At 36.3% G+C, this 13,385-nt stretch overlaps 2 protein-coding genes across 2 annotated transcripts; one reads left to right on the top strand and one right to left on the bottom strand.

Moving 5' to 3' along the window:
• The first annotated feature begins 6,005 nt into the window (after window positions 1–6,005).
• On the top strand, window positions 6,006–11,309 carry LOC123550477 (uncharacterized). The gene is made up of 5 exons (XM_053546993.1): window positions 6,006–6,292; window positions 7,732–7,860; window positions 8,863–9,000; window positions 10,000–10,109; window positions 10,710–11,309. The coding sequence occupies exons 1-5, from the start codon at window positions 6,013–6,015 to the stop codon at window positions 10,791–10,793; spliced, it is 741 nt and encodes a 246-aa protein (XP_053402968.1). The 5' UTR covers window positions 6,006–6,012; the 3' UTR covers window positions 10,794–11,309.
• Window positions 11,310–11,655: 346 nt separating this feature from the next.
• On the bottom strand, window positions 11,656–13,005 carry LOC123550478 (uncharacterized). Its single transcript, XM_045338906.2, has one exon. The coding sequence runs from the start codon at window positions 13,003–13,005 to the stop codon at window positions 11,656–11,658; it is 1,350 nt and encodes a 449-aa protein (XP_045194841.2).
• Window positions 13,006–13,385: the final 380 nt, after the last annotated feature.

The raw sequence follows: 13,385 nt of genomic DNA, 5'->3' as shown, positions 1-13,385 counted from the left end.
ACTGGCAAAGCTCTAATTCAGAGTCAAGCACTGAGAAAAGTCGAGTCTTACGGACAGCTCTTGTTTTTATTTCGCAGTTTCATAGACAATAGACATTTTTGGCATTTTTAAACATTCATGATGCATAGTTGGAAATGCTTTTTGAAATTCTGCTGCATTATGTTCTTGAGTGTTTTTAATTTGTGTGTAACTCTTATTATGAACATAAGTGAAATTAAAACCATTGCTAATATTTTGTGATTTACAGTATAATGGACCATTTCAGTAATTTCAGTAAGATAATAACAACAGGATCACATTAGTAAATTTTCTTTACTGGTTTATATATCATTATTTAACTAGACTGTTATGAAAATATTACTAGAGTACTTTCCAGGTTTGTTCAGTGTGTCTTTGGTGTACGAGGCTAAACTTGTATTGCGAACAAAACACAACTAATTTTTCTGTGCAAACAGAAAGAATTTTCATAAAAAAAGTTTTCTATTATAGAAAAGACAGTAATTGCACAAATGACCTGCTAAAGTTTCAATGTTAATTTTCAGTTTAAAACGGTCAGCCTACGTTTTTCAAAATTTTGATTTTTACTCATAGGTTATATGCTATCCTTTATCTGTTTTGTAAGAACGAAGTTTGAATAATGACTTGAAGCACACTTTTTCTTTATTTTCTGTTTAACATAATTTATAGAAAAGAAATTTTATCCATTTTTCTCTTTTAATGACCCCACTTCCTCCTCAAGACTTCTTGCTTGTAATAGGATATATTGTGAGAGTTTACCTAAGACATGGCCGTCATTAGAAAGTAGTCTACTGTTACAGTTGCATTCAGACTTTGTGTTCCATTTCATTGACATGTTTATCATTATAAAGCAAATTGATTGCAGTGTTTATTGATATATTTTATACTCGGATAATTGAAATATATTGAACTTGTCTTGTTGAATATCATTTGAGAACTGATTGAAAAACTTGCGTTAACATTTACCAGCTTAACAAGTCCTGTATTTCATTGCAAATTGTAAATGCTTTTTACTGAATGCTTTTTAGCTATTGAATACCAGACCTGTATTAAATAAATAAGATATGAGATATAAGCATGTCTAAAGTAGAATCACACTGCCCCGGATGGGCTTGCTGATTAGTTCCGGATAGCGTCCGTAACGCATCCCTTGAATTTCTAACACATTCGTAAGTCTGTGTATCCGTTCAGAAATCAGGCATCCAGGGGCAAGGCAGCGAAGTTTTGAACATGCTCAAAATTTTGCCACGGATAATATATCCGTAAGAATCCGTGATAAATACGTAACAGTTCTGAAAAGATCGTAACAGATCTTAAAAGATTGTAACAGTCCGGAAGACAATCACTTTGGTAAAAAAATGCGAGCTTTAACGAGTTTTATTCAAGTTTGATTGCATTAAATTTATATACGCAAAACCAATTTTGTTCTTACACATCCAGAGCAATCCGGGGATGGGAAGCCGAAACTCATCCACAAGCCCATCCGAGGGCAGTGTGATTCTAGCTTTATACAATTTTTGAGTGTTCAAGCTACAGTTGCAGACGGCTCAGTAAACTTCATCAGTATAAGTATGCTGTAAGCAAAGTTTATGTAGGTCAAAGTTTCAGATTCAACGTTGATGTCTTTGAGCTCACTGTTGAGTAACTTTAACCTGGTAATTCAACACTACATGATATGACACAGTGCCATTCATTGCCATATGAGAAAATGATAGAATGATGAAATTTCTGCAAATTGAATATAATAGAAAGTATACAATAAACTAACAAACGTCTGGGCTCATTTAAAAGCAATAATCAGAATTGTTTATATTAGCTAATCAGGTTTTAGTCCTTATACCGCTTCACATGTTAACGTGTTACTCAGTTGCCATATAGTGGCGCAATAAGTGAGTTATAAAATGCCAGTTATCACAAAGTAAGGATAATAATTGTTTAACCCTTGACTACAGTCTAACCTTTGTCTAAATACCCCTGTGGAAATAAATACCCCTGTGGAGGACACCTGGCTGTCCAAATACCCCTGTGACAGAGGACACCTGGCTGTCTAAATACCCCTGTGGACAGAGGACACCTGGCTGTCTAAATACCCCTGTGAACAGAGGACGCCTGGCTTCAAAGACCACAAAGTGTAATTTCTAATCATAACATTTGGCAGCATACTTTAACAACTAATAAAGACCGACTGCAGATAAAGATTACTTTCTGACTCCCAAAGGTGGTCTTTTCGGATAGGTTTGAATGTATAACAAATTGTTATATGGTTTTGTCATAGTTACTTGTAAATAAAAAATATTTCCTGGACAAGATAGATACCGATAGATAAAATGAAGATGAGTTGGAAATAATAAAAATAATTTAAAAAAAGGGTAATTACACAGGTGTTTTAAACATGCAAGTGGATTTTAGTCATGTTTGGTATACATATAAATTGACTGATGATATTGCATCTTTTGTTGACGTTTTTAATCAAGATGGTCATTCATTTGTTGACATATATAGATGTGCTGCATTATTGTTTTGTTTTATACACCCAAATAAAATACTTTTATCTAAACAAGTGTGGAGTTTTCCTCTTATAAAAGTGAAATAAATTGTGTTTCTCATCCATTAGTGCGTTTGCAAGTTGTCCATCTGACCTTTTGTCTGCCAGTTTGCCTGTTCCATTCGTAATAGACAACCCTTATTGCTTCTGGGTGTCAGTGGCTGAAAGGGGTCAAGATAAGACACTAAAAACGGTTATTTGTCAATACCTGGAGAATACTTTGGTCTTCAACTTGAAAGCAAGGTTGTATGTTTTCAGTAAATGTCCCTTATTGTTCTAGATGTAGGAGTTCAAGGTCACAATAAATGAAATTGAGACAAAGAAAGGATATGTAGTTGAAGAATGCTTGAGCTCGCGGTAGTTAAACTTCATAGCATGCTTGTATATGGCCAGTAGATGTTTGTTTTGTTTTTGAAGTCATCGATAGAAGAGTGAAGCATACCCGAGACTAAAAATTACACGCCCACTTTTTTTCGAGAAACCATCATGAGGAAAGGGGCACATGTGTTTACAAACCGCTCTTGCTGAAGAATGTTTTTGTGAACCCCCACCCCTCATGAGTGGTGCGGGCATATACGTCTTGTCCGTGTGTCCGTCCGTCCGAAGTTCGTGACGCGCCTAGCTCAAAAAGTGTTTGATATAAATTGATGAAACCTTGCATGAGTCTTTATCATGATATGAACTTGCGCACTTCCTATTTTTCGTCTGGCTCCGTCCCTTATTTTCAGAGTCATGGTCCCTGAAATAGTAAAACAATGCACATTTTCACCTTGTGACGCGCCTAGCTCAAGAAGTATTTGATATAGATTGATGAAACCTTGCATGAGTCTTAATCATGATATGAACTTGCGCACCTACTATTTTTCAACTGGCTCCACCACTATGGTCCTTGAAATAGTAAAAAATGCACATTTCCATGTAATGACTCAAAATGTATTTGATGTAAATTCATGAAACCTTGCACGAGTCTTGATCATGATGTGACCTTACACACTTGGCATTCTTCTTGAGAATCTTAGCGTTTATTACATAATTATGGCCCTTGAAATAGCCAAAATAGTGGATTTTTTGTTTGTGATGCTCACAGCTCAAAAGTATATGGCCTAAAATAATGAATCCTTTATATAAAATGTTTGTTGAGGCGATACCTCCTTAAGACTGCAAACATTCGAATTACTGTCCCTTATTTGTGACAAATGTACCAGTGGGGGCACACCCTGTGTCCTACAGACACATTCTAGTCGGACACATTCTAGCTTAATTGTTGAAGGGGTCTTCCTGATCAAGTAGTGAAGGCCTCTAACTTCAAAATTTCACCACTGAAAATTCGATACCAGATCGGGTCGGCCTATGAAAAAGACATCGTGTCATGTCGGAGATCGATGGTTCTATACTGACATGAAACGATTTTAGGATGCCATTGACCTGATTTAAAAAAGAACAAAATTGGACCGCAGTCGTCGTTTTGAGCATTAGAAAAATTAAAGTGTTTTCGATCATTATGTGTTTTCTGTATACACCAGTCGTGATTAAAAGTTTGATTGACTTCGCTTGTTTGTAAACGTTTCGTCAACAAATGCAATACGCGCAATTCACGTTGGAAAAAGTGCTATGGAAGGTACGTCAAGTTAATTGTCAAATGATAGACAGCAAATATCTACTGCTAAATGCGAATAACTTAATGCTAAATGCCACATAACAAATGCTAAATGTCGATTGAAAAACGATAAAGGCTAATCGCCAAACTACTTAAGTTTATGAGTTATTGATCTGTATCCCTTATTAAAGCTTAATACAGTTTGAAATACTTACAATTTTCATATTTTCATATTCAAATATCTTTTTAAAATGAATAACCGTTTTAAATTACATATAATATTAATAGCGGCGTAGTGATGTTCAAAACTTTTAGAAAAATACTGTAAGTTAAGCGTTCATAATTAATCCATTTTATCTCGAAATAATAATTAAAAGCAATTAATAAATTGCTTGTTCAATAACCTTTCCATTGATAAAAAAGATATGGATATAGTTTGTGTTTTAAAAAAGTTTAGGCCGTTAGAAAACATTATTGTTTACAAAAAACATGAACGTTCGGCTTCTGCCCACCCGTTCACTGTCCTATCAGTTCTAAAAATAGAAAATACAACGGATTTGTATACAAACACGATCTCTCCTATTATTTTAAAGCTATTCGTACACAGTTTAGGAGAAAATTTTCAACATGTTCTTATGCATTAAATTGGCAAAGTATGTATATATGGCACTGTATATAGGTCGGTGAAAATAAAAGTTAGATATTGGTAAAAATGCAAGAAGAATGTAAATTTTAGAAGCATTATTTCGAAAGCACTGCAACGGTTTACTATATACCTCTGAACAATATTTTGGTTATTTATAAGAATATCTAGCAAAAGTCTAATGTCAATAAGATTGTCCCACTAGTCACTTTCAGAGTACTCATTTTCATGGGTTTTAAGAGAATTAATTTTCGCTAAAAAATGTGTGGGTTAGTCCGTTTAAGCATTTGATATATGTTTTATTCCTCATTTTTCAATTAACAGATTGGGTTTATTTAATTGTTTGACAATTACGTACCGCTTGACAGTCAATATGTGACATTAAGCATTTCGCAACTTAGATAGCATTTTGAATTAACTATTTAGCAATTTGAATTAAAACAGGTATTCGATTAAGTGCATTGTGATATTGTGCCAACAAATGAACACTGTACACACTCCTTATTTTAAATACAAATGTAGGTGCTTACAATTTTCATTGCTTCCGTTTATAAGATAATTCCGAAACACCTGCCTCGTTATCGAAATAAGTCTATTGTCATAAAGAAATGTTATCGTTCTTTTATAGATAATTAAAAACTATCATATATCTGCATTGTGTTTTATCTAACAAAGAAAGGAACACCAGAACGAGGCATTTAGTTTTATTGCCTTCTTAGTTTAAAATGACCGGCCGACATGCCGGCCTATATTGTTTTAATGTTGTTGTATTTTATTTTCCTCATAGCTTGTTCGACTTTAAGGGCGCAAGAATTTCGGACGTGTAAGTTCCACGTTTACTTTTACTTAAATCAGATTTTGATACGTAAAAAAGTATAAAGCGCTCTGTAAGATAAAAAAGACATTGAATTCTGATAGCAGTATTCATTACGTATAAACACGCAGGTACAAAGAAAGTAGTGCGTATTTCATTCTCACGTGAATACAGGTATTATAGAATATTATATTATAATATATTTCAACAGCCCAAGGCGTAAAAAGTTGAACAAATATATCGAGCACATCTACGTTACGGTAAGTGACACGGAGATTTTCTACACGTGCACATGTTTACGTTTCAGCGTCTCTTATTTGAAATTCAGTATGTTCTTTAATGATTTATGAAATTCATTCACATCACGTAATACTTTTAACCCGACAGATACATTTATGGAATTATTTGATGAAGAAGCAGACGACAGTTGTGCTAGCGCAATATCTATGTACAACGACTGGATCTTCGCCGGAGAGTTTGTTTATGATCACGACGGTGTCGTCGGAAATGCTCAATGCAAACAATACGAACTTACCATAAATGCCGACTATCCGAAAAACTTAGAAAGTCTGAGAATAATGTCACGTCTTGTAACTAACGGAAGTGGAGGAAGTCTGGATCATAGAAACACCAGCTTTCAAATAAATGTTTATGATGGGAGTAACCTTAATAAAAGTAAGTTTTCTTTACATAATACTTCCCGTGTATTTCAGCCCTGCTTCCATGTTTTTTTCTTTTAATTTTAAATGTTTAGGTGGCTCTCTTAAGATAGTTATGAAAGCAGGTGTTCCAACCCCCTCCACACCAAGTCCAAACTGGGGCCTGTTTCACAAAACTTTTGAGTACGAAGTTCGCAGGATTTTTCGTACGCAAAACGTACGAAAATTTTAAGAAGTTCGTACGTCTGTTTCCCAAAATTGTACGAAGGCATTACGAGTAAAGTTAGTAGACATAAGTGTAAGGTCACTCATTTAGTGATTGACAGTAACCCCAAGTCCTGACCATGTCCGCCGAGGATGTCATAATGCCATTTTTAAAGATTATCTTAGCATCACGTTTTTTAAATTTAGACAATCTGTCTGCAAACGACACAGCCATAATCAAATGGAGGAAGAATGTAGTTAAATATTCTTTTGGCACATATTTTGAGAGGAATTTGAGTCATGTTATCTTACGTATTAAAAACATTGTTGCACAGTCTATCTAATATTTAATTCCAAGTTAAGTGGTTATCAATATAGGTTACTAACAGTTCTGAGTTTCTACATGTTATAGTATTCTATCATCATACGAAATATCAATTTGTGGTGTTATTGTGTTTTTATTTGTACACCAAACTCATAACTGATGATTTTTTTCTACATTAACCCCCATATTGTTTTCAGTACACCTTTTTTTGAGTTCATGTGCACTATTTTGTAAATTTGTTTCGAGAACATGGTCTTTATTATGGGTGTGTATAAAACGGCCTTTAATTATCACACAGTGTATCAGGTAACAGGTACCCGACAAGGAAGCATACATGAAAAGTGTAAAGAATTGGTACAGATATATACCACCTGCCTGCTTTAATTTCTAGTTTGAGAGATGAGATCTAGCCTACAAAGTGCATTTCTATACTTATTTATATTACTAGGGTTGAAACTGGAAACTTAAGAACAAAGTATAGAATGTAATTGGAGGAAAACTGACATTCAAACAAATTATAGACCAGTCGTATAGCAACCGATTTATATAAGGGGCTATGTAATGAACTTGAACATTTCATTAAAGGGCCTCCGTGGCCGGGTCGTTAAGGTCGCTGACTTCAAATCACTTGCCCCTCGTCTATTTTGGGTTCGAGCATCACTCGGCGCGTTGAATTCTGCTTGTGAGGAAGCCATCCAGCTTGCTTACGGAAGGTGGGTAGTTCTACCCAGGTGCCCGCCCGTCATAAAATAATGCAAGGAGGGGCGCCTGAGGTCTTCCTCCACCAGCAAAGCCGGAAAGTCGCTATATGACCTATGATTGTGTCGGTGCGACGTTAACCCAACAAAAAATGAACATTTCATTAAAGTTTCTGCCAAATAAATGATCCTAGCAGTTGTCCAAAATGTTTATCTACTACATTTCAGGCATAGAAGTTTGTGAAGATTGCAGTCAAGCAGCCGAAATATTCATCACATCTACTGAAGTTCTCAAAATTGAATTTCCATTCAAAATAAACAGAAGCTGGTCGCTGATCTTCACCGCTTTTCACACAGGTGTGTACTTAACACTGATTCTAACTTTAGTGAAAAACACCAAATATGAAATAAGACAGTATTTACTTCGGTCTATACTGTTCGCTATTCAGTCAGTAAATTTCCAGTGCCTGAAACCCCATTTGATAAACAAGTGGTACTGCCCAAATTGAATGATCGACCAATCCGTTTTTTTGAATTTTAGCAGTGTAAAGCTTTTTGGTCATTTGGGATTAGGAATCAGTATATCTTCATAATAGAATTCCGCATAAGCCGGTGCTAGTAAACGAGTGTTTCAGATCGCATTATTTCTCAAACAAGTAAACAGACTAAATTAAACAAAGGATGTTATTAGTGTATTTGGTTATATTCCCTTAAAACGTCTCCTTATACTTGGGCTCGGTGTTGTTACATCTTCTGGTCCTTTGGGATCATGGAGCCTATTCAGTATATCTGTACTGAGGTCAGTGACTTCAAATCACTTGCCCCTCACCGATGTGGGTTCGAGCCTCACTCGGGGCGTGTGAGGAAGCAATCAAGCTGGCTTATGGAAGGTCGGTGGTTCTATTCAGGTGCCCGCCCGTGATGAAATAATGCGCGTAGGAGCAGCTTGTGGTCTTCCTCCACCACCAAAAGCTACAAATGACCTACAATTGTGTCGGTGTGACGTTAAAAAAAGAAGAAGAACAACAAAAACAAACAACAACAAAACAACAACAAACAAACAAAAACATGACAAGACTCAATAAAACCCTGCTCGATGTTATTTTGTTTGGTTGCATTCTATGCTTCTTCCAAACGATTTTCTGATAATTTTTATTTAATCAAGCAATACATATACAAATCCTTAGATCTATATATAGAGCTCCGAGTTTGGCTACACCTACTGGGCCTGTCAGAGACGTCAAACGGCAGCATGTCCATGATATGATCAGCTGTTTAGACGAAGTAGAGGCTATGACTAACAAATCATAACAATAAATTGCTTTGTGTTACGACAGAAAAACATTGTATTGTTTTCAGGTTTGTGCCGCTCCTATGAATACACGTGTGCCAACAGGCGGTGTATATTCCACTCGCTCAGCTGTAATGGTCTCGATCCCTGTGGCGACCAGTCAGATTGCTTTATAACTCCAGCGGCTTATGCAACTATAGCTCTAGGTAATAGCTGTTTTACATGCGTTTGAATTCTGTACTTAAGTACGTTTCCGTTATAAAAGCATATTTTCCGATGAGAAAAAAACAAAACAAAAACAACTACAGTAGAGGTGTTTCTTCAAGTGTATTTTAAAAATATGTATTTATAGTAATATAGGCGTTATTTACTTTTGAAAACGTTACATGCGCACACATTCGTACGTATGTTTCGAATTTTGAAGAGACATTAGATACATGCAGACATTTTAAAGGAACATATATATCTCTCATGTAAAAATGCCTACCGTTCACAAGAATGCCAATTTCGTCGAGTAAGTGTGTCCGGCTAATACTCTCTTTATTATATACCCACGAATATTTTGTCTCAAATACAGCTTGTATCTTACTAACGAGTACAAAACCTTGTATTCAACTCCCATTTGATACGGGAAAATATTGAATCGGAAACGACGTAATGATGACGTCTCAAGCTCCATGCGTCAAAATGTTCACCGTTTCAAACGAATTTGCGGTCTTTCTTATCTAAAGTTATAGACATTTGTGACGGATATAAGATTAGAAAAAATATATGAGCCGCGCCATGAGAAAACCAATATAGTGGCTTTGCGACCAGCATGGATCCAGACCAGCCTGAGCATCCGCGCAGTCTGGTCAGGATCCATGCTGCCCGCTAACAGTTTCTCTAATTGCAATAGGCTTTGAAAACGAACAGCATGGATCCTGACCAGACTGCGTGGATGCGCAGGCTGGTCTGGATCCATGCTGGTCGCAAAGCCACTATGTTGGTTTTCTCATGGCGCGGCTCATATGTTTATATTAGAATAGGGACACTAAAACAGGACCTTAATCTGCAACATTGATGGTATGCAGCTCTCGTGGAACTTGCCAAGACGAATCACACCTAGTGGGATCAAAGACTGGCAAAATCAACTAGAGCCGAATACAACATTTCAGATCAAGACACTTATAATTACCTTATTGTCTTGTATTTTTTGTATGTAGGTGGATTCTGTGCAGTTGGTGTTTTGTTTCTGGTGATATACGTTTTCATCAAGAGCAAAAAGACGTCAGATTGGAGTTCCAGGGGCAGACAACCGCGAAAATTTTCACCGGTATGGTTACTCAAGTTTTAACTACGTTTTAATAACATTGCTCACAATAGCAGGTTGATTTTTTATATATGAATTAGTTCTGTCGACGGAATGTCGATCGGATAAGTAGGACTTTATTATAGCCGATAATTCGTATAAAGCGTTTAAGAATCTTTCCTCGGTATGGTAGAAACTCCGGCGCCCTACTCCTTTCGTTTGGCAACAACTATTTTGTCCCCAGGAGGAGGACTCAAAGGTGACGCCATGTAGGCATCTTGTGTCCATTTAGTCAAGTTAAACTGTAAAGTATATTTGAGCCGCACCATGAGAAAACCAACATAGTGCGGTTGCGACCAGCATGTATCCAGACCAGCGGCTGCGCTTTCGCATAGTCTGGTTAGGATCCATTCTGTTCGCTTTCAAAGCCTATTGCAATTAGAGAAACTGTTAGCGGACAGCATGGATCCTAACTAGACTGCGCAGATGCGCAGGCTGGTCTTGATCCATGCTGGTCGCAAACGCACTATGTTGGTTTTCTCATGATGCGGCTCATATTTTATTAAGCAATCTGCTGATGTCGAGAAAGTGAAAACTCATAACTACGAATGCATTTCTTTTCAGGCCAAAGCGTTACAGAGTGTACAGGCATTTACGCCAGCAACTGTAAATATCACGCCTAAAAGGAGATGGAGCTATAAATATTAAAAACAGTAAACATCACCCGTAAAAGGAGATAGAGCTGTGAACATTATACACTTACTGAATGGCTCGTCGGTCAATAGTTTTAACAACGGTAAACATCACCTTTAAAAGAAGACGGGGGCTGTAAATATAAACAACTGTACACATCACTTGTAAAGGAAGATAGACCTATACTTACTAACAGCAGTTACGTCACATTTAAAAGCAGATGGTTAAATATATCACCCCTAAAAGGAGATAGAGCTGTGGATATTATACACTCATTGCATTACATGACATAAGAAATAAACTTTCGTATTTTTTTTCTCCAAATTTTGACTTTAGCCCAACAAAATTAAGTGTTGAACTATAGACCGGTCGATAGCAAAACCTATACACCAGAGATTTATGAAAGGTATCATTTTAATTGCATGTACTTAAGTAATAAATATGTCACCCATAAAACGAAATGGGGCAAACATATTAACCTTTAGCCTGGTGGCGGCAAATGATTCTGCCTTTACGACCAGTGCAGACCAAGATCAGCCTTCGAATAATAAATGGTACAAAATCAAATGATGGACCAGTCCATTTTAGAATTTTAGCACAGTTGTAAGCATCACCCCTAAAATTGATGGAGCCGTAAATATTAACAAATTGTCACGATACGTATAGGCTACTATATATTTTATTTGATATACATATATAACAAAAATATTGAAAAAAATAAATATGGCCAAACTTTGTGCTTTAGAAAATATATTATGGATATGTTTTAAAGCATAAATTAAAGCTATTATAATAAATATGTGTAGATATTTTTATTTTTTTCCCTCTGTGTCATGCAAAGTTACGTTATTTGACATAGAATATGCGTACAAAGATGTCAAACAATTTCCCAACTTTTGATATTTTTATCTCCACAACTGCTGATAAACACGCGATTCCCATGACACACAATTCCATGTGGTTGTTTCAAACCCTGGCTTCGCTCCAAGAGAAATTCAACTTTTCCGGATGAGACCATTATCTGACACAAATCATTCGAAGCTCTGCCACACACGAAAACATGCCCAGCATCGTCGATTGACACACCACGTGGCCCTTTCAAAACGCCCCCGCCATACACTGCAATGACCTTACCATCTTCAGAAAGACGAGTAACTGTATTTCGATCTTTGTCAGACACATAGATAGAACTACCTGTACTTTCCGTTTGCTCTGGACTTAGAGCAATGTATCCTGGCCAGCTGAACATTTCATATCCCAACGAATCGAACTCAAAACTTTTGTGTACATGTCCGTGAAGATCGAGAATTTCAACTTTTGCTGGTTCGACGAAAGACACAAACAGCTTTTCGTGTTTGCTGTCAATACCGCGACATTCAGCACTCAACTCGATTTCATAACCTTTCAGAAGAGACGCTGTTTTTACATTTACAAACTGTAATTTCTTCTTCAACGGAAGTGTCACAGCCAGTTGATCTGCCCTAACTTTTGCAACATCCCAGGGTTCCGTCATGACCGGAAGTACCGACATTATTTTGTCATCTGCGACACTGATAAGCTTTACGCATCGATTTTCATAATCTGCGGCAACTAGGTTATCATCAGACACAAATGCCAAACCCGATAGAAATGGAATCACTCGTTCTTCCTCGCGTTTATCATTTAAACTAAATTCGGACATACGTATCACCGTTCTTTTCTTCTCCGTCTCAACGATCAGATCACCAAGACGCTTGACATTTTTCATCATATCATTGAGCTCCGCTGTGGGTTCAAATGTATATTCATGTACATCGTTGTCAATGCTCAGCTTCCTTATACTCGTTTCAAGATGCTGTATTTCTTGTTTGACTCTGTCAATATCGTTTATCTGTGTTTCTTCTTTTACATGTTTATCAACATAGTTACTAATGATCACAAGTTTCTTACTGAGGTCTTCACATTCCGATGTCACCACTGACAGTGTATGAAAGTCATCACTCCTCATGTTTTCAATTTTCTTATCCACAGCGCTTTCTAGCTTATTGAAGAAATCAGTAATTTCATATCTCATCTTCCTAATTTTTTCTCTCGCCTTTGTACGTGCATTTTGCACTATATTTCTGTTCTGTTCTGCTATTTCTTTATTCACTTTCACGTCGTGTAACATGAGCTTAAGCTTTTTACTGAGCTTCTTAAGCTCGTCTGTGTTTTCACTGAGCTTTTCTACATCCTCAGTGTTTTCCATGTCTTTAAATGCGCTTTTAGCGAGCGTAATTTCGTCAACTTCAATTCACATCTAAATTAGTTAAAATGTCAAATCGAGCCTGAATCGATTAATGGTTTACATTTTTTTTTATTCAAATAGGCTTTTTTTTCCTCAGCCGTTTGATACTTAAGAATATGAAGAAAGAATTGATATGCTATTATTATTCTTTTTTACAATGGAGGTTAAACAATGAAACATATCATTAATTGTAGCATTAATGCTTACATATTATACAATAGCACAAAAGGAAGAGATAAACTGTCAACTGATATTTAGTTCGTTAAAACAGATCAATAACCAATCTGATTATCTACCAAGTTGCCAACACTCTATTCTTTTATTGTATGCCTGACTGTTAT

This window comes from Mercenaria mercenaria, chromosome 6, assembly GCF_021730395.1.
Source record: "Mercenaria mercenaria strain notata chromosome 6, MADL_Memer_1, whole genome shotgun sequence".
Lineage (NCBI taxonomy): Eukaryota > Metazoa > Mollusca > Bivalvia > Venerida > Veneridae > Mercenaria > Mercenaria mercenaria.
Note: the sequence above shows the minus strand (reverse complement) of the source record. Positions and strands in the feature narration are given on the sequence as shown.

Excerpts from the sequence above, each read along its gene's own strand:
- LOC123550477 (XM_053546993.1), top strand. The coding sequence starts at position 6,013 with ATGGAATTATTTGATGAAGAAGCAGACGACAGTTGTGCTAGCGCAATA. Across the intron at positions 7,861-8,862 it reads CTTCACCGCTTTTCACACAG|GTTTGTGCCGCTCCTATGAA; the intron begins GTGTGTACTTAA and ends TATTGTTTTCAG. Across the intron at positions 9,001-9,999 it reads TTATGCAACTATAGCTCTAG|GTGGATTCTGTGCAGTTGGT; the intron begins GTAATAGCTGTT and ends TTTTGTATGTAG.
- LOC123550478 (XM_045338906.2), bottom strand. The coding sequence starts at position 13,005 with ATGGAAAACACTGAGGATGTAGAAAAGCTCAGTGAAAACACAGACGAG.